Below are 20,912 nucleotides of genomic sequence, written 5' to 3' on the forward strand. Positions count from 1 at the left end.
TTCCCGACAAAGGGCCTCGGCGCACGATTGTGTGGAAATGTCTGCCAGAGGTATTATTGCTGCTGATCACCGCGTGAATCTATCGATGATTGTGAGGCAATAGTTGAAGCCATGCCAATCTCGCCAGGGGGCCAATAATGTCGATGTGGATCGTGTGAAAAGGTTTTGTAGACCAAGGAAACGAGCCTACTTCTTTCTGTACGTGCTTGGTGACTTTACACTTCTGGTACCCGATGCACTGTCTGGCCTAGGAGTTAGCATCCTTATTCATTGATGGCCAAAAATATCTACTAGTGACCAGCCGATTCATTGTCCGAATGTCTGCATGGGATACTTCTTTACGAAAAGTGGCCGAAATATATGACCTACGTCCCTTTTCAGAGATATCGCAGAGTATTTCGGAGGTTGAGCCGAAGAGGGGAAACTCCCGAGATTTGTATTTGAGGTTGTCCCTGAGGCTTTGAAGCACTGCGTTATTCTTCGGTGCCTTGGCGATTGCCGAAAAATCAACTGTGGCAGGGATTTTGACTTCTGAAATTGCATTGAGCATCGCTTGATGTTGTACAGCTTTGGGAAGGAAACGACGGGAGAAGTTTAACATGCCCAAAAACATTCGCAGATGTTTGACCGTTTTTGGTTGCAGGAAGTCTATGATGGCCTGAACTTTGCCTAGGTCTGCGTTGATTCCTTCAGGGAAAATACTGTGGCCTAAAAACTTTACCTACTGTTGAAGTAATTTGCATTTTTCAACGTTAAGTACAAGATCGGGCTCAAGGAGACGTCGAAAAATGCGCTCAAGATGTGCCAGATGCTCAGAGAAAGAGGCGACTAAAACATCATCCAAGTACCCGAAACAAAAGCTAAGATTTCGCAAGTCAGATTGGATGAACCTCTGAAAAGTTTGCCCCGTATTGCACAGATCAAATGGCATCGGTGTGAACTCGGAAGAGTCCGAAAGGTGTGCATATTGCTTCCGAAAACGGCAATATGCACACCTTTCGGACTCTTCTTCGTCTTCTGGAGCTGCAGGGATTTGATGGTACGCCTTGGCTAAGTTTTTAACGGTTGTTTTAATATGTCCAACGAATCGATAGAATTCCGACCGTGTTATTTATGCCGCGAACATGGGCATATTACAAAAGCCGCTTGTTTTTGAATCGACAAAGTCACAAATTATTGTAATTATTGTAGCTTTTAAGAAATCAAACGTTTGAAGGTGTGTTCACCGCCGCGGTTGGAGACAGAAGAGACCGGCTTATTTCCATGCGGTCCTTACTGTCCCAACCAACGGCATCTTCTCACCGCTAATTCCCCACTCCCTTGGCGAGTTCTAAAATGAGTGAGTGGAGAGTTCCGCGCCATCTACCCGTCCGCATCCGCAACATTCGAAATAAATTTCGAATGCTGCAGATCCTGCCGCGCCACAAGTTCAAGGCCTTGAAAACACGGCAGTTAACGAGGTTATGCGCAAAGTCATGGATGGGTGGTATGGGTAGCGGTCTGGAATGGTCTGAGTGTTCAGACGTCTGTAATCGCCGCATCCGCATGATCTCCATTCACCGTTGGGCTTTGGGACCATGTGTAGTGGAGAAGACCAGCAGCTATTTGATGATCCGCAAATACCCTGCTTTAAGAGTATCAGTTCAATTTTTTTCTTATCAACAGCGAGCTTCTGGGGTGGTAATAGACGCGAGAAAATGGGGGAGCCACCTCGGTTGAATCTCCGCTAAACTGCTCACCCACTATAGCGCCTCCACAGTACCAGTTCCAACGCAAAAGCAGGTTAATCTGAGAACCACCGATTTGGAGGTTTTGAGTTTAAGTTGAGCAAGCGGCATGGATCAGATAGGATTGATTGTGGTGTTGTTGTTTGAATCGGTCCACAGCTATCGCGTTTTTCGGGGAACAAAGGAAGAGTTCATTTTCATAATAACGCCACGGGTTCAGTGCAAATGGAGATAAAATAAGTTTATTTTTCTTAAATTTTGTTAAAACAAAATACTTTATCGTATTCAATTCAGAGTAATTCATAGAATTCATAAATCCTAATACATAGAAAATTGTGTTTGATTTTGTGGCTCTCCTAAAGCAGATATTTGCTCCTCCAATTGGATGGGCATAGCCATTTCAACTGAGGCGTTCAATCCTGATTCCACTGCCGCATGTGACTGTAATGTTGCTTCTGTGTTCAATTCCACTTGCTTGGCTTGAATTTCAGAAGGTGCTGTCTCTCCTATGGCTGCTTCTAGATCGGTCTTCTCAGACGTTTGGATTTCCATTGGCTCAGATGGTGGCGTTTCAGTGGGCGGTTCAATGGGAGCATCGTTTACTGCACCTTCTAATATTGTCTTAGGAACTTCCGTTGAAGGTTCTACATTCATTTTCTCAAGGCTATCTGATGGCACTCCTTCAACATGGGGCTCAGGTTTCGTTGTAACAGGTGCGGCAGGCTTTGCACTCATAAGTTTGCGTCCTGGTTTCCCTCTTCGTGGTTCCTGTATAACACTGTCATCTATTTTCGGAACTTCTTCACTCTTTTCAACGATTAACTTTCCACTGCTCTTTAATCTCTCCGAGAAGAATGTGGCTGAAGCGTATTTCATCCTTTCCAGGGCTTTCTTATTCAACGGGCATCGCTCCTCATAGAATGCAATCACAACTTCGGGATTCTGCAAATTTACTTCAGATGCTGGTATCAGATCCAGTTCGTCGCAACCGTGCCATTTTATCAAGAAGAGAATTTCTTCTGTGCAATCCGTAACACCGCAAATTTTCTCAATTGGTAGTCCACGATCGTATCCCCGCGGCTTGACAATCTCGTCCACTTTACTCTTCTTTTCTTTACGTTTGTTTTCGCGATGAAGGTCTTGCACTCGTTTTTGATGTTCTACCTCAAATTGGGAAATCAAATTGGGACAGCTCAGATGCTCTTCGGGTTCCCAAGTATTTTGCTCTCTGGAAAGAAAACGAATGGTTCATTTGAGTTATGATGGGGAAACAATATCAACATTTATCGTAAGAGATTATGCTGAAGCAAGAAAAGGGTGAAAATTCAAAATCGAAAAACGCGGACAGTTTTTAGGGATATCGAATTGGTGGACCTCGGCGCGAAGCCGGGATGTCTGGAGTTCCTTATTAAGGCAGGCCTAGACCGGATACCGGCTGTTGCGCCGTTGATGATGATGATTCGCTAGTCTGTCAGGGGCAGAACGTCCTTTTCCAGAGGAGTCATTTTTGCTCGAGCAAGTGCCGGATTTTGCCAATATGCTTTAGGCCACTCTAGGACGTTATTCTTTTCTTTGGATTTTCTACGCTTCGTTGGCTATCCTGGAATAGTGAACCCCGCCGCGTGGCAGAGCTAACACTGATATTGTAACCATTTTTTAATGACAATTTCGATAGAAGCTCTGCTTTTTCTGGACAAAAACGAAGCAAGACGAATGTTAGAGCTCAAAAAATCGAAAGATGTAACCCTACCTCCACCTCCACCTAGTGACTGCTGGGAGCTGTTTTTTTAACGAAAAGCCGCAGACGGAGAAGGATGAAGGAGAGTCTCCCGCGCCTGAAAACGGGACAAATTGTACCAACTGCTCCTCCAGGTCGAGGGTTGGGTAGGGCTAACAATCCTACACGGAAAAAAACTTGTTACGAAGCCACAAAAGGTGCCCCGGACTGGACTGACAGCACAACGACGAACCCGGCAACATAAACGGAATAAACGTCCACTACAGAGTCGGACAAGGATACCTTCTACGAGGCAGTAGAACGAACCCTCGAAGCCTGTCCCAGATATAATATCAAAATCCTACTTGGGGATTTTAACAGCCAAGTAGGGAAGGAGCCCGTATTCAGGCGCATACCGAGTAATGCTGTATTCTCAAAAAACGCGGGCACGCGCAGAGACGTATCACGAACTCCGGCGAGCGGAGAAGCAACTTCACAGACGGAAAAAGGAAGCCTGGTAGAACCAACAGGTCTGTGAACTCAAAAAGTACAGGGAGCAACCGCACCAGGCGCGGAAGTTTTACCAACAAGTCAGCAGGATGAAGCCTTACACACCTCGATGCTCATCCTGCCGAGACAAAGATGGAAATCTGATTTCCAACAGAATGGGCATATCGGAGCGATGGGTTAAGTACTTTGATGAACTGTTCAACAACTAGAACATTGATAATTTCTCCTATCCAGGGTTAAAAATCACAACCGATAACAGCTACGATGATGAAATCCGCGCACGGTTGTCGGCAACCAACAGAGTCTATTTCAGTTTACAAAAACTGTCCCGCTCGAAACGTCTCACCATGGGGTCAAAGCTCTTGCTGTACAAGACAATGATTTTGCCAGTCCTCGTGTATTCCTCGGAGACTTAACAAGAAAAATTGCGAACTTTTGGCCGCGTTCGAGAGAAGAAACCTCCGAAGAATTTTTGGCCCCGTACATGAGGATGAAAGATTCCGTAACCTACATAACGACGAAATCTATGAGCGATACCATGACCGTCAGGTTGTGGATAAAATCCGACTCAATAGGTTAAGGTGAGCACTTAATTCGCATGAGTGAAGATTATCCAGCCCGAAAATTCTATAAGGGCAATATCTATGGTAGAAAAAGAAGACAAGGCAGACCCTGCCTGAGATGGAGCGATGGCGTAGGCCAGCACGCCAGACAGCTTTTAGGGATATCGAATTGGTGGACCTCGGCGCAAAACCGGATACCGGTTGGTGCGCCATTGATATTGATTGGGGAGAGAATTTGCCGTAAAAGCATAGAGAGACTGAGGGCATGATGGTCGGAGTGAACTTGTTAAGGAGGAGCAGTTAGTTACACATGCTGAGAGATTGGACGAGATTATAAAGCCGTCTAGAAATGAAGACCCTCGAGGAGAAGATGGTACTCTAGCGTTAATAATGTTCGCGCTAATGAATGGACCTGACTGGAACCAATCGCCTGGCGTTGAGGTCACCGCCGAAAGCGTCGAAATTGGCCGCGACTTTACAAAGTTCGTACAGAATGGGAGTGAGGTTGCGACCTGTATCGCGCAGGAAGTAGAGAGAGGTCCATTAGGACTAGAATGATGCCTCCGCCCCTAACAGGTGGTCTGACCACTGCTGGTATTTGTTCTTAGTTCCGATCTGACTAGCATGGCTGTGCCTCTGCTCGCGTCATTGCGGAAAGTAATGTAACCCGGAACATGTAGTTTTACGTTGGGGGCTTCTCCAGTCTGGTTTCGTTTAGGAGAGTGAAATTGGGGTCGGTTTCCGCGAGGAGCTTGAGGAGAGCGTTTGTGTTTGATATGAACGAATTGGCGTTGAGTGTTGTTGATTTTGGTTGGGATATTTACCGGAGCAGGGCGGAAGTGCGGGAGACTTAGCTCTCTCTTTACGTTGGATTGATTCCAACCTACAGGGACAGAAATTCGCTTGGTGCCTCAGTTGACCACAGTTTGCACAATCGAGCCAGGGCCTAGAGGCGTGTGGGCCAGCGCATTTAACATATCTGGGGCCGTGGCGTCAGTTTGAGGAAACGTGGCCAAATTGTGGGCAATTAAAGCACTGAATGATATCCCTATTTCTGGGTTTCTTCCTGCTGATGTAGTAGGGTATTTTGTTTAGAGACTATGGTGGCATCTGCCTAGGAATTGAGGATCACGCGAAAGAGGCCTAGGTTGGAGTCGTTTGCCAATGACCACGGGTGGAGAGCCTTGATACGCTAATCGGTATAACCTGTGTTAATTCCTTGATTCCTCTGAGAACGTGGGTTGGCTTCCTCTCTTCTTTCAAAGGGATAAAAGGGATAAAGGAATGGCCTAGTTTGGTGATCTTGCTTAAATGGAGGGGTCTCTTGTGAATATTGAGACAATTGAGCCGGACTTTGAAACTGTCGGCCAGCAGGTTGGTAATCTCGTATTTAACTATTTTGTCAATGTTCTTGATAACAAGGCCCAGTGCCCTGGCAGTCAAACAGTACATGAAAATAGGAGGGAGAAATTGAATTCTATTATTATCCTTAACTACCGGCGCGTTGGCCGAGTCGGCAGATTTCGAAGTTCCGTGACGTGCGTGCGTCGCTTCGGAGCGGTGCTCTTTGTCTGAGAGAAGATAGAAGCGGAGTTTGTCCGTTGGCCCCTCGGTGCCCGAGATGTCCAAATCCGTTTATTTTCGCTTGAAGACGGACTTACCTGAGGCAAATTTGAATTCGACTTGAAGTTCTTGGATGTAATTGAGTAAATTCGTCTACTTCACCGTTCCGAGGGTCAGGCTGGTCCCCAGGAGGGAAGCTCCGGTCGTGATAGATGATTATGGGATGGCAGTCGTCATTAATAATTTCTTCGACCGTAATGGCCTTGGTGGCAGAATGAAGAAGTTGGGTGATGATGTTAGAGTTGTTCATTTCATGGGGGCTGGTTCCGCGTCCTTTAAACGGTGTGTCTTAATGTACCTCGAGTAAGGGCGGGCTCCGCACTCGCGGTGCAAGGCTTGTTTCGGCTTCACTTTGTCATCCAGAAGGCATGTGGACTAAATCTTTAGCTGACACTGGTTTACCTTTAAACCGATTAAACGTCCGCTCCAAGCGTAGGCCAGACCAATCGGCAGAATGAACCATTCGCTCAGGCGAATGGCCTTGACCCCATCGAACACTTTTAGTATATTCTAAAACCCCAAGTACGGGAGCATAACATTACCCCAAGACATTTTAATCCAAGAATGAAACGCCACAGGTACAAAGCAATATGCGAAATTGATCCAGAATATAACGGCAATATAAGTTGATTTACTAGAGGCCAGGAGTGGCCTCACAATATTGTTTGAATAATGCAGTCTTTAAAACCACTGGAAGAGTTCCATTTTATACGCTAAACAAAAAAAGACATAGTGTAGGGCACCTAATACTTTTTTCTGTATGAAAGGAAGTATTGCATGCTACCCTCCGAGACGCTTATAAGCGGTGCAAACTTACTCTCCATACCCTTCTTATTTTAGCAAATACTCGATTTTCCCGGCGGCTGATATGCTTTTGTCGAGAATCTGCTCAACAGTGAACCCTTGTTTCGGCGATATTCCAAATGTTTACTCCGCGTTTGGTCAAGCTATCAAGAACAACTTCTCCGGTGCGAAAATTGGCAAATATCAGTAAGACTATGCCCAAGGAAGGAGGAGGCCACCCTTCCTTAAAAAGTTGGAAGGCTCCTGGACGGAATCTTCTGGCGAAACCAAGCCTTATTTGGAGGCTTTGCAGTCACCCCAGTCGTATGAGAGAATCAAATCGGTAATTACCGAGGATAAGATCGGCTGGACTATAAACAGCTTCTCCGCATATATATCTCCGGGTGCAGATGGCATAATGCCAGTAATGGCACCAAGATAAGGGTATCTGAATTCCACCTACCGCTGCTGAATAAAAAAAGATTGGTTCTTTCCAATGTAAAGTATCTGGTTCTAAGCCTGGACTCAAAGCTAAATTGGAGATTGAACATAGAACTGAGGGTTAACAAGGCCAGCATAGCCTTTTACGCCTGCAAGATAACCTTTGCAAAGAAGCAGAGTGGATGGTTCAATGAATGTATTGCACATAGTTGTGGTGGGTCCCATTCTAACTTAGAACTCTATTGTATGGTGGCAGGTGCTCTCAATTACTCCTACATCTCCTCCCCTTAGACCTCTACATTAAATAAGTTGTAGCGTGCGGTGCCGTCCGACTACGTGAGTCCGGATGCTAGACAGCGGAGCCCTACGGCAGGTAGGTAGGTTAGGTTGCGAATTCAGCCATTTACTGCGCCTTTGCGTGTGATGTAAGACCTCCTTTTTCCAGCGAGCTTAGGAAGTTATGCTGGTCTGAGACGTTTTATGGTTCGGAAGGGGCACACCAAGAATGATCTAACTAAGAAATGGGCCGGCGTTAGGGCCGCATGTCATTTGAGCTGAGTGGGGAGAGGGGCCTCGAGTTGAGACATGCTTCGATTTTTGCAGCCAACGGTTACAGGTCTTCAAAGGTGCGAGTGAAATCTCCGATAGTTCTGCGAAAGGAGGTCATTTGCTGCACAGGTCTCGTTATCCAGAAGCCGTAGAGATGCGATAACATGGGTTGACCGTCGCCATGCAATGTCAATTGGTATGCGACCTCGATGCGACGTCTAATGGTGGTGCACCCGTGTGGAAGCACGATGGGGTGCTTCTTGTTGAATGGAAGCGGTGAGTAGTATACATACTCGAATCAGTACTTGCCGACAAATGAAAGGGCTGAGTCTGGCCAACAGGCTGCGTTTTGATACTGACTCGCGAGCGATGAACTACGCACGCTCATGTTGAAGTTGAACGGCTCTGAAACAAAATATACGAGCGAGGCTCCCTTCTCTGCTCAATGAGGCTTTATGCGTTGACTTTTCAACAGTACGAAGTCTTCAACGGAAACAATAGGTCAAAATCTGTATGTTACTTTCAAATTTCGAAAACCGTTGCAGCAGGGCAAAGAGTTGCATGTAGACAGCGTTGTGGGTTCGTTTGTGTTCACCTCCAAGGAAGCAAGGGAGTGCATGTCCTCGTCGGTGTGCTAGTCGACAGACTATGAGCATGACCAATCGGTTTTTAGTTTCGTCAACTAATCTGGTTCATGCCATCAAAGGCAATGGGAAGCGAGGTCAGCAGGGCTCAGGTCTCGCGTTGCACAATCTGCGGCGTTGTCAGCTGGTCGCACATGCCATGGTGACATCCCATATGAAGTACCTCGGGAAATCTGGGCGAACTATGCCACACGCAAAATGAACTTCACGAGAAACTTTTTTGTGGACTTTCCAACCAGTGGAAGACTGTTGACGTGCTCCAAGGCTATGGCAACGTATTCTTCACGGACGGATCAATGATGGTCTGTAGAGCCGGTGTGGGGGTTTTCTCGAATACATACAGTGCATCCGAGTCGTACGGTCGCCTAGGTTTCGCCAGAGTCTTGGGCGGCACGATGAAGGTCCCATCTGGGTTTTCGGTAATAGGAATATGGAGGGGCATGAGCAGGCTCACGGACTGGCCAAGCGGGGTTCTGCTCTTGGCAGTACTTCGGCAGATACAGTCGGTATCTGGCACTACTTAAATGCAATAAGTAATTCGAGTACTTTCCTTTCATTGTTAATCAAATAAAAAAACTATAGTTTTTATAATTTTCATTACAAAATTCGTCCATAACGATAAGTTAAATTATTTATCCTCCTATTGTCACCAGCGTCTCCACGAGAGTGTTTTTCTTCATATCGCCCCGGTCTCCTGTAAGGCCGTCAGCGGGCTCAGCGAAGCAAAACCCACCGGGCGATTTCGCCAATTTGGTGTCACTGGGCCTTCAATCTCGACAAGGCACCCACTTGGGCTCGGCCCGGACGTCGAGCTTGAACGAGATGGATGATGTAGAAGCGCTTGGTCGCCCCAGGGAATACACCTACTTCCTTCGGAACGCGCTTATGACCTTGCACCTCTGGTACGCGATCCACTGCCTGGCCCAAGAGCTTAGGTCCTAGTTTGTGGACGGTCAGAAGTATTTATCAGTGACTAACCGGTTCGTCATCCTGATGCCTGGATTGCTTTAAATACTTCCCTGCAAAAATCGGCCGAAATGAATGGCCTGGGTCCTTTATCTGAGGTTTCGCAGAGTAAATAAGAGAATGAGCCGAAAATAGGAAACTACTTGAATTTTTATTTGGAATCTGCCTTCAGGCTCTGAAGTTCTGCGTCGTCTTTCTGTGCCTCGGCGATTGCCGTATAATCGACCACAGCAGGGACTGTGATCTCCGAGATTCAAGACAAAGTATCTGCAACAGCGCTGTCTTTTCTAGACACGTGTTGGACATCACAAGTACACTGGCTGATATAACTTAAGTGCCGAAGTTGGCGAGGGGATCCTTCGTCGGGGTTTTGTCTAAGCGCGAATGTAAGAGGCTTGTGGTCCGTGAACAAGTTGAGCGGCCCTCAAGGGAGAAATGGAAGTATTTTATGGCGAGGTACGCGGCGAATAACTCACGATCGTAGGCGCTGTAATTGCGTTGAGCTGGGTTGAGTTGTCTTGAAAAGAAGCTCAACGGTTGCAAGATTTGATTCACCGTTGATGAAAAGCAGCGCCTACCACTGTATTTGAAACATCGACGAAGACAAACTAGGGGTGCATCTGGCTGAGGAAGTGCCAGCAGTGCTGCATCAACAAGCTGTTGTTTGACCGACTCAAAAGCGTGAATGGCTTCACCATACCACGCGACCTAGCGGGAGTCCTTAGTTTTGGGCCCAGACAAGTAGGCGTCCAGGATGGCTTGGTGATGAGCGGCTGTGGGCAAGAAACGACGATAGAAGTTGAACATGCCCAAGAATCTTAGCAGATCCTTTACCGTGGTTGGTAGCAGAAAACTCTTTATCGCCTCAACCTTGTCTGGATTAGGTTGGGGTCAGGGGTTATCAAGTGGCCACTTCTGGAGGAATCTGCATTTCTCAACGTTTAGGACAAGTCCGGCCTCAAGGAGCCGTTGAAAAACGCACTTGAGACGTTCCAAGTGCTCAGATTCTGAAGAGAAAGCAACCAAAACATCATCCATGTAGACGAAACAAAAGAATTGGTGGTACGCCTTGACTAGATCGTCATAAAAATACGGCAGTTCGTAAGTTCGAATGCGCAAAATGATGGATGAGTGGAATGGGATATCGGTCTGGAACTGTCTGAGCATTCGGACGCCTATAATCTCCACATGCCCGCCATTCACCGTTTAGTTTAGGGACCAAATGGTGTAGAGAGGACCAACAGCTATTGGATGATCTGCAGATACCTTGTTTCATCAAGCCTTTGAACTCTTTCTTCACTACAGCAAGCTTCTGAGGTGAAAGTGGATGCACCTTTGAGAAGATTGGGGAGCCGGTAGTGTTGATGTGGTTTTGCACCTCGTGCTTAATCGGCTTAGAGAAGCTACTTTCAGTAGTGTCCTCGAAAAATATAGAAAAAGTGTCATTTTGGCACGTATGTATTTTGGGACGTATGTAACTAGATTGCGGGGTCTATCAATGTCCTGTTCTGCAAGTCCATGAGTAGCCCATAGTGACATAGGAAGGCTGCGCCTAATTTGGGAATGCTAATATCCGCCAGAACGAAATGTTACGAGAAAGTTCGGTGAAGTCCCAGACTCATGTCCACCTTCCTATAGCCGTAGGTACGGATGCGAGAAGAGTTCGCGGCCGCTAGTTATTGCGCTTCGGGTGGCCGTCACCGAGGCACCCAGCGAGCCTAGTTTTTTGTTGCTTTAACGGGGTATCCGATGGTACATTTAGACGCTGAAACTCCGTATTTACGATGATACCAGCATATCGTCGAGGTCGGGAAGGAGACCTCGAAAGTGATTGCAATCAAGACCTACCTTCCGAACGCAAAGTATCAACCGTCGCTGCGTGATTGGTGACCGAGTCGGCTAGTGTTGCCCGCCACGGCCGACAAAGTACCGTGGTCACGAAAGTTCCCCGAGACACAACTCGGGAGATCGACGAGGTTATATCGGTGGTGACCCTGACAGTTCTTACGGTTTTTTTAAGGAGATATACTGCACGCGTCCCAATTCCAACACTGCCATGTTCAGCATACCCTACAATCCGCCTCGCTGAAGCAGCGGAGAAGAGGGAGAAACCCTCAGGCACTTTCTTTGCGCTTGTTCAGTTCTAGCTGGAGTCAGACTACGGACATTGGGTGAACCATTCTTTGGGGACCTCTAGCTGCAGGGTGAATGCTAGGGGCTGGCTACCTCCCTGCTCTCATAACAGCAGTCACGGTCTTAGGAGTTTGTGGCCACTACCTACCCTAGATCTTTAGTTCGGTACTTGTAATTTCAATTTTCAATTTTTTTTTTTTTTTGGGAGTAGGGTAGGTGAATGCGTTTACGCACAGAGTCTTGGACTCTCGCAATAGCACGCTGGCGGACTACTAAATAAACACCTTCTTGTCATCAGAGAATTAGCCTGGAACCGTTTGACCTAGATGACTAGCCCTCCCGGCTTTGGAAGCCTTCAAGTCAGGGAATTCCTTTCACCAATGGGAGGGGTGGGGAGGAAGAGAGTTGTTGTTAGTTCAGGGAACCCCTTACCGTCCGATCCCTCTACCGGTCGAGTCCAATCTTCTTCGTAATAAGAAAGAAAGAAGTTCTCTAGTGTGCCTAGCATATCTGTCCATCTTACGGAATTGAAGGCATTTCTGACATCAAGCGTTATGAGGAGCACTATACGTCGAGATCGGCGGCTGTGTGCCCCGGCTCGATTAAACGCATCTACGACCTCCATCACAGCATCCACTGTAGATTTCCCCGTTCTAAACCCTAACTTCCTTGCAGATAAGTCCCCGGCAGCACGGATCGCTTCAGCGAATCTACTCCTGATGAGCATCTCGAGCACTTTTCCGGTCGTGTTAAGCATACACAGCCGTCGGTATGCAGATGGGAGCTCCGGGTCTCCTTTACCCTTACTGATCAACGCGAGTCTGGCCACTTTCCAGCGACAAGGAAAAATGCCCTCCTTCAAGCACGCGTTGAACACTTCAAGCAGCAATTCTGGCCTTTGTAAACTTCCGCCAGGATGCCGTCAGGACCTGGCGCCTTCCTGTTTTTCATAGTGAGAGCCGCTTCTTCGAGCTCTCTCATTGTGAAAAGGGGGCAATCCGCGACGCTTTCCGTGCTATTTACATCAACCCCTACAGGGAAACAATGCCCGCATAATGCGCTCCATCTGGTCGGTGCTCAGTATGTAGGGCTTCCGCAGAGCCCCGATTTTCCGGGTGACAAGCTTATAGCCAAGTCCCCACGGGTCCTCATTAACAAGATTCTGCCAGCCGCGAGCTTTGATTTTATTTGTAGCGCTGCGGAGTCTCCTTTTTGCTGATCTATACTGTGCCTTTATGATACATGCCCCCTCGTTGGCATGCAAACGTTGTGCCAAACGGCGGAGCTTATGACACTCCCTCAGTAGGTTGGCAATTTCTGCCGTTCACCAGTACATAGAAGGTTTGTCACGCCTAGGGCCTCTCCGGGGCATGGAAGCCTCACACGCTGTCGTTATCAGGTTCATCACTGAATTTACGACGGTGTCAGCTGCGACACTACCACCCCCCGGAGTGCCCCCCAGCGCGGCCCTACCTGCTCCAAGAGCTTCGACGAACTTCCCGATGTTCACCCTCGCGACATTCCACACGCATGGGGAGCGTCGTGTTGGTGCTCGACGGCAAGTAGCGTCAACCACTTCGAACGCAATGTACTGATGATCACTTGTCGAGAAGTCTTCTAGGACTCGCCACCCGTCCACCGACGATGCCATAGATTCCGATGCAAAAGTGATGTCAAGAATGCTTCCTTCACAACCTGGGCGCCGAAACGTTGGCGTGGATCCGGTGTTTAAAACTACGAGCCTAGTTCTCGCCGCCATTTCCAGAATCCGTTTCCCTCTGAAGTCTGACTGAAGCATGCCCCTTCAAGAGCCCTGGCATTAAAATCACCGCCAACCAGGATTCGTCCCTCCGTGCTCGAAACGGCGTCCTCCAGAGCATCAAGCCGGCGCCGAAAGTCCGGCATCGTCTCATTCGGCGTCAGGTAAACGCTAAAAAACGTTATCCTTAAACACCGGATCCAAACAAACCCGTCCCCCCGACCTTCGACAAAAACACGAAATCGAACGTTGTCCCGAACCCAGATGGCAGCGGTGCGCGATAAGTCGAGATGCCATGAGGACGGGTCCTTGTTTCGGTATTGCTCGTTAATCAGCACTAGATCAGCATTTACTTCCGCAGCGAACTGTGCTAGCAACTGGTGAGCGATTGCACTCCGGTGCATGTTAATTTGCAAAATGCAGATCATGCCGTTCGCACCCTAGCCCTCTCCAATTCCGCCCTGAAGATCGGACACCGTCCCGAGCCCGCAGTGTGTGCGACGCTTTCACCAGACGCGCCACGATCCCTACAGAGAACACAACTCTCGCCTTCCTTGCAAGTCTTCGTTTGATGACCCACTTGGCCGCATCTCCGGCATGCTGTCCTCCTGTCCGGACACTTGCAAGCTGCTGACGTGTGTCCATAGTCCAGACACCTGTAGTACTTGGTGGGGACTATCCGCATTCGTACCCTGCATACTACCCATCCAATTTTGATTCTCCCGCTGCTAAAGAGTTTCTTCGCATATTGCTCGGGGACTTCCACCACGGCGAGCTTTTGGCCTCGAGCATTTACAAAGGTAATACCTACCCGGGCATTAGTCACTTCTGGACATTCACGCTTTAGCGCCTCCTCTACTTCGGCCTTTTCTGTGAGGCAGTCAAGATCCCGTATTTCTAGAGAGCACATGGGTTCTAGGTTGGAAACAAGAGCCTTCTCCCCCAATAGCCCCTTGATCGCTTCGCAGAACGTGCTCTTGTTGGTCGTCTTTGGGCCCAGTTCGACGAGAACTCCACCACTTCTCGTTTTCCGTATCGAAGACACCTCTGCTCCGTTCTTTTCAGGTTTCATCCTGTAGTGGACTTCCGCAAATTTCTTGACTTCCGTCGGCTTAATGGGCAGAGCCGACGGTCTAGTCCTTCTTCGCTTCCTCGTTTTTTCCGCTCCTGGCTTTTGGTTGGCAGCTTCCTTGTTTTTGGACAGACGTGTCTCTGACGACGGAGTCCGTTGTTTCTTTTTTTTCCTTTTTCGCCTTCTTATTTTGGGCCCTGGAGACTACTTCGATAAAATCTCCTTCGTCGTCCTCTTTCCGCTTTTTCCCCAGTTCACTTTGCAGAGGGTTATCTGCGGTCCGTTTGACGCAAGCAACATTCTCAACGGGGAGTGCGACTGTTTCTGCTCTACAATCGTCTTCCGCTGCCCTCCACGTTCGTCTATAGGAGATGCGGTCCAGTAGTTCCTCCAGTTCTATCAGCCCGTTTTTGACGCCTTTGCTGACGTTCCTCTGAATCGTGTGCAAGGGAGCGGACCGCAATAGTCAGGAAAGGGTATACCCTCGGGGACACAGGCCCTACCCCAGTTCCCTGTGGCATGATCTACGCTTAGCTGATCCCGGAATTCACGGACGGATCAGCGCTCGCTCGGGGCAACGCCGTCTACTAAAACCGGTTCAATGCACACTTCCCGACCAGGGTCTCGAAGGGGCTGGCTCCTGATACACGTCGCAACTACCACCTTGGCAGAGCAACGCTCACACAACTCTCTGTCGGCGTCGACGGCTCCGGAGTCTCCAAGTGTGTCCTGACGTGTACCGGTCATTCGCGGTTCGCTCTTCACTGAGAAGCTTTTTCGAGGCTACTACCTAGGACGCAGGTATGCTGCCAGCTAGGGTGCAGAACTACTTACTCGGGCACCTCGCCCCCCGTATCGTAAGCGTCTCGTTAAAAGTCGCTAACGAACCTTGAGGGGTTTTTTTTCGATTCTTATGGCATACATAAAAAGGAACAATTAAGGATCAAAATGTAATAAATACTACTCTTCGTTGCGGTCTGAAGCGCCGCAAACTTACTCTTCATACCCTTCCCATTTTAGCAAATATTCGATTTTCCCGGCGGCTGTGATCCTTTTGTCGAGAATCTTCTCAACAGTGAACCCTTGCTTCGGTGGCATTCCAAATGTTTACTCCGCTGTTGAGAGACGGTCAGAAGTCCTTCAGTTATAATGTCCTTCTCTGAGTGCCCTAATTGTGAAAGAGATTGGCTGTCCTTGGGTTTCAATCTCAAACCAAAGGGTCGAATGGAGAAAGTTTGGTCAAGTTATCAAGAACAACCTCTCCGGTGTGAACATTTGCAAAGCTCAGTAAGAGTCTGCCCAAGGAAGGAGGAGGCCATCCTTCCTTAAAAACTTGGAAGGCCCCTGGGCGGAATCTTCTGGCGAAACCAAGCCTTACTTGGAGGCTTTGCCGTCACCCCAGTCGTGTGAGAGAATCAAATCGGTAATTACTGAGGATAAGATCTGCTAGGCTATAAACAGCTTCTCCGCATATAGATCTCCGGGTGTAGAATCGCTTGGCATGTCAGTGAGGACTATACTCACAGCGACCACCAGGCAATCTGCATAGAGATCAAGGGCGGATCGAGCTCGAAAAAGAGTTTCCGCAGAATGCCGGGTGGTATGCTTGGCTGGACAGTGAAAGCTTTCGAGGGGGATACGTTTTCCGCGGTGCTCAAATCCGACATATCCCTGAATGGTACGGCTGGAGAGAAAGCCACCCAGATCACTCGATGGGTGATGGAAGCATGCGATGCTACTATGCCCAGAAGGCGATTGCTCCCCAGTAGGCAACCCAACTACTGGTGGAACAACGAAATCGCAAGTTTGCGAGCCACATGTTTTCGGGCAAGGAGGCTTTGCCAGAGGCTCAGGGGAAAACCCGGTGGCGACGGTCAAGAGGAGGCACACAAGCAATTGCGTGGCCGCCTAAAGGAAGCCATTCGGAGGAGCAAAAAGAACTGCTTCAAACAGCTGTGCGACCATGCCGGCGTAAACCCTTGGGGCGAGGCTTACAGAGTGGTGATGAAAAGGCTGCGGAAATCACCCCAGGTGACCTGTCCGCGCCTCCTGAAACAGATGGTTACCACTCTGTTCCCTCACCACGAAAATAGGGGAAGGCAAATTTTTGTCCAGCTAAATGACGGCATAATACCGCCTGTAACTGTGGAGGAGCTGCGGGAAATATGTGGTAGGTTCGGTGACAACAAGGCCCCAGGTTTGGATGACATCCCCAACCGAGCTTTGAAACTGACAGTGAAGACTAGGCGCGACCTTTTCGCCAACACCTTCGAGGCGTGCCTAAAAGAAGGAATATTCCCTGCCCAGTGGAAAAAGCAAAAGTTGGTGTTGCTTCCGAAGCCTGGCAAACCACCTGGAAACGCAGCGTCGTATCGTCCTCTCTACAACAGACTCCTGCCCATCGTCGAAGCCAGCAATGGTTTGTCGGAACACCAGTTTGGTTTCCGACGCGCCCACTCTATGGTGGACGCAATTGGCATGGTGGTAAACCTGGCAAAAGGTGCACTGATTTCTGGCGGCTGCTGTGCCGTGGTGGCGTTGGATGTGAAAAACGCATTCAACTCGGCCAACTGGAATAGAATTAAAGGGGCGTTTGCTGACATAGGTGTCCCCGGATACTTAGCGAATTTGGTGGAAAACTACCTCTCAGAGAGGACTCTCTGGTACGGGACGGATGAGGGCCCCAAAGAGTACATTGTCACAGCCGGGGTACCACAGGGATCGGTACTTGGTCCCCTGTTGTGGAATATCATGTATAATGGGGTGCTTGCTCTTCCCGTCCCAGAGGGGACTACGATTGTCGGCTTTGCTGATGACCTAGCTGTGGTTGTTGCAGCAAAACACCCAGAAGATGTGGAGGTTTACGCAACGGAAACAGTGAGAGCGGTAAAGTCCTGGCTAGAAAAGGCCGGGCTGACCTTGGCTGACGCGAAAACGGAAGCGGTCTTAATAACGAAACGCAGGAAAAATAACACTGTAAAAGTGGAGGTCGGTGGACATACGGTCGTATCAAAGCCGGCTATCAAATACCTGGGGATAATAATTGACACCAAATTGAGTTTTAGGGAACACCTAGAGTATGCATGCCAAAAGGCAGCCAGTGCCACCACGGCACTTGCAAAAATGTTGCCAAATATTGGTGGGCCGAAACATTGCCGGAGGTTGGTGCTAGCCGGAGTGGTGCGCTCCATCCTGCTTTACTCGTCGCCTGTGTGGGCAGAGGCGCTGGCAAACTCTCAGAGACGGAAGCAGGTGAACTCGGTTTACCGGTGGATGGCTTTAAGGGTTTGCAGTGCTTTTAGAACCACATCAGATGAGGCAGTATTGGTGGTGGCAAGCATGATCCCAGTTGACATTCTGGCCAAAGAAATGAGTGTCCTGTACAATGCAAAACATATGGAGGGGCATGCACAGCGTAGAAATGTGGCAAGGTCAGAGTCGCTTGATATCTGGCAACGCAGATGAGACGAGTCTACGGAAGGTCGATGGACGCACGGGCTCATTCCCAACATTAGGGTGTGGCTTGAGCGAAAACATGAGGAGACCAACTACCACATTACCCAGTTCCTCACGGGACACGCTTTGGGTTGGATGATTCTCCGAACTGTCCCAGATGCGATGGCATACCGGAGGATCCAGAGTATGTGATGTTTCACTGCCCACGATTTGCGATGGAGAGAAGGAACTGGGCAAGGGCGGGACCCCGGTGAGCTTGGTTACTGAGATGCTGGAGTCCGAGGAGAAGTGGCTTGCGGTTGGCTCCGCAATCATCCAAATGCAGGAGGAGTTGCTAAAGGAGCAAAGAAGGAGCAAAGCTGCAAATAGGAGAAGGATGAGTGCCTAAGAGCAAACCTACCCCGCGAAGTAATACCTCAATGGTGGTCCCGCGGGGCTGGAGAGACCGGGGGTGGTTTTTAGTGGGTGTGAATCCCACACGCGCCCGCTGTAGTTCCGCCGTTCGGGCGGCGGACGTGTCTTTCTAAGATTTTCCACCTCCGTGTACGCACAAAAAAAGAATAGATCTCCGGGTGCAGATGGCATAATGCCAGTAATGGCACCAAGATAAGGGTATCTAAATTCCACCTACCGCTGCTGAATAAAAAAGATTGGTTCTTTCCAATGTAAAGTATCTGGGTCTAAGCCTGGACCCAAAGGTAAATTGGAGATTGAACATACAACTGAGGGTTAACAAGGCCAGCATAGCCTTTTACGCCTGCAAGATAACCTTTGCAAAGAAGCGGAGTCTCCGGCTGAGGATGGTTCAATGAATGTATTGCACATAGTTGTGGTGGGTCCCATTCTAACTAGAACTCTATTGTATGGTGGCAGGCTTAGAACTCTATTGTATGGTGGCAGGTGCTCTCAATTACTCCTACATCTCCTCCCCTTAGACCTCTACATCAAATAAGTTGTAGCGTGCGGTGCCGTCAGACTACGTGAGTCCGGACGCTAGACAGCGGAGCCCTACGGCAGGTAGGTACGTTGGGTTGCGGATTCACCCATTTACTGCGGCTTTGCATGTAATGTAAGACCTCCTTCTTTCAGCGAGCTCAGGAAGAGTCACGCAGGTTGGTGAGTAGCTTCCATCGGTTGTTGATGAAGTTACGCTGGTCTGAGACGTTTTATGGTTCGGAAGGGGCAAACCAAGAATGATCTAACTAAGAAATTGGCCGGCGTTAGGGCCGGATGTCGTTTGAGCTGAGTGGGAAGAGGGGTCTCGAGTTGAGACATGCTTCGATTTTTGTAGCCAACGGTTATAGGTCTTCAAAGGTAAGAGTGAAATCGCCGATAGTTCTGCGAAAGTGGGGGAGGGGGGCATTTGCTGCACAGGTCTCGCTATTCAGAAGCCGTAGAGATGCGATAACATGGGTTGACCGTCGCCATGCAATGTCAATTGGTATGCGATGGGTGCTTCTCGTTGAATGGTATCCAAGCAGAAGTACTGGCGATGCTGTCGATGGTTGGGGCATGAACTGAGCCCCAAGGGTAACATAGCCATTCTGCCCGATAGCCAAGCGGCCATTACGCCTTGTACTCAGCGACGACATCCTCTAGGCTTATGGGGCAGTGCAGAAATGCGCCGAAAAGTCTTGGGCGGCACGCTGAAGGTCATCCCCCTCTGGGTTTCCGGTAATAGAATATGGACGGCTATGAGCGGACTGACGGATTAGCCAAGCGGGGTTCTGCTCTTGGCAGTCCTTCGGCGGGTAAAGTCGGTGTCTGGCGATTGTTAATGGTGGAATCGACTCGTACTACGTAACAGCTACGGACCTCACATGGCAAAGGCTCACCACCTGTGCAAACTTAAGAGGGATTTGGCCCGCTTATAGGCGTGCAAATGCATACGAGATTACGACGGTCTGTACCTGGCACTGGCTCATTTGGGACCATGCCGCTAGGCTCGGGGTAACCTACAATTCGCATTGTCTAAGCAGCTGGAAAGTCCTCAGGCACTTCCCTTGTCCAGGACTAGCTAGAGTCAGGCCACGGACACTGAGTAAACCATTGTTTGGGTGATAGTATTCCACTATGTGGACAATTGTAGGTTGTGTTCATGACAATAGAATTGGTCCCTGTTGGTGGTCTACTTTCGTGTTTTCAAAACAAAGGTTGATCAGGTAAATTTGGTCTGAAAGATTTGGGGTGGAAAGGATGGATCGTGTTGTCTTTTTTGGTGGTGTCCTGGTGCATTGCCAGTTTAATTGAGAAGTTGGAGGTGAAGCTATTACGGTTCGACAATGCATAAGTTTTGGTCTTTTCTTGTTGCTGTTTTTTCCCCGTTGCACTTATGACACATAAAAAGGAGCAAAATGTAATAAATACTACTCTTCGTTGCGGTCTAAAGCGCCACAAACTTACTCTTCATACCCTTCCCATTTTAGCAAATATTCGATTTTCCCGGCGGCTGTGATCCTTTTGTCGAGAATCTTCTCAACAGTGAACCCTTGCTTCGGCGGCATTCCAAATGTTTACTCCGCTCCTGCGAGAGGGTCGTCAGTGGTATAGTTGCAATGTCCTTTTCAGAGTGTCCTAGTGGTGAGAGAGAGAGAGAGATTGGCTATCATTTGGTTTCGACAATTTTGAAAGGCGGTACCTGTTTGGCTAGATTGGGGTAATTCGGCTTTGGAGTCCTGGTTCCGTGGTCAACAGTAAACACCACTTCTCAGATCACGCAAGAAACTGTTATACACCCTCAACTGTCAAATTGAATTGTTATGACAACATCGATTGGCACCCCTGCAAATTTGCGTGCAGGCTTTCTCTCTCCCTTCATTGGCCTCCCGCTCATGCCGTCGCCACTGACAGCGAGCGGACAACAAGCGGAAAATATGCAACCGTGCAACTGGCCTGGCATTGGATGCGTACACCAAAAACCAGTCATATGGGTCGAGCTTTTCTGCGCTTTTCGCGCTCACTCGCTCGTC

General features: G+C 48.8%; 1 protein-coding gene across 3 annotated transcripts; it reads right to left on the reverse strand.

Moving 5' to 3' along the window:
* Window positions 1-1,942: 1,942 nt before the first annotated feature.
* Window positions 1,943-20,767, reverse strand: LOC119653088. Of its 3 annotated transcripts, XM_038057586.1 has the most exons (3): window positions 20,582-20,767; window positions 20,347-20,517; window positions 1,943-2,955 (listed from the first exon to the last, which is right to left on the reverse strand). In XM_038057586.1, exons 2-3 carry the CDS (start codon window positions 20,445-20,447, stop codon window positions 2,046-2,048), a joined length of 1,011 nt encoding a protein of 336 aa, XP_037913514.1. In that variant the 5' UTR covers window positions 20,448-20,517; window positions 20,582-20,767; the 3' UTR covers window positions 1,943-2,045. The 3 variants fall into 3 exon arrangements, with proteins under 3 accessions (XP_037913514.1, XP_037913513.1, XP_037913515.1); XM_038057585.1 differs by lacking the exons at window positions 20,347-20,517; window positions 20,582-20,767 and adding an exon at window positions 15,485-15,618; XM_038057587.1 differs by lacking the exons at window positions 20,347-20,517; window positions 20,582-20,767 and adding an exon at window positions 15,494-15,604.
* Between the last annotated feature and the right edge of the window lie 145 nt (window positions 20,768-20,912).

The sequence above is a fragment of the Hermetia illucens genome, chromosome 3, assembly GCF_905115235.1.
Source record: "Hermetia illucens chromosome 3, iHerIll2.2.curated.20191125, whole genome shotgun sequence".
Taxonomy (NCBI): domain Eukaryota; kingdom Metazoa; phylum Arthropoda; class Insecta; order Diptera; family Stratiomyidae; genus Hermetia; species Hermetia illucens.

Excerpts from the sequence above, each read along its gene's own strand:
- LOC119653088 (XM_038057586.1), bottom strand. The coding sequence starts at position 20,447 with ATGCCGCCGAAGCAAGGGTTCACTGTTGAGAAGATTCTCGACAAAAGG. Across the intron at positions 2,956-20,346 it reads AAATGGGAAGGGTATGAAGA|AGAGCAAAATACTTGGGAAC; the intron begins GTAAGTTTGTGG and ends TTTTCTTTCCAG.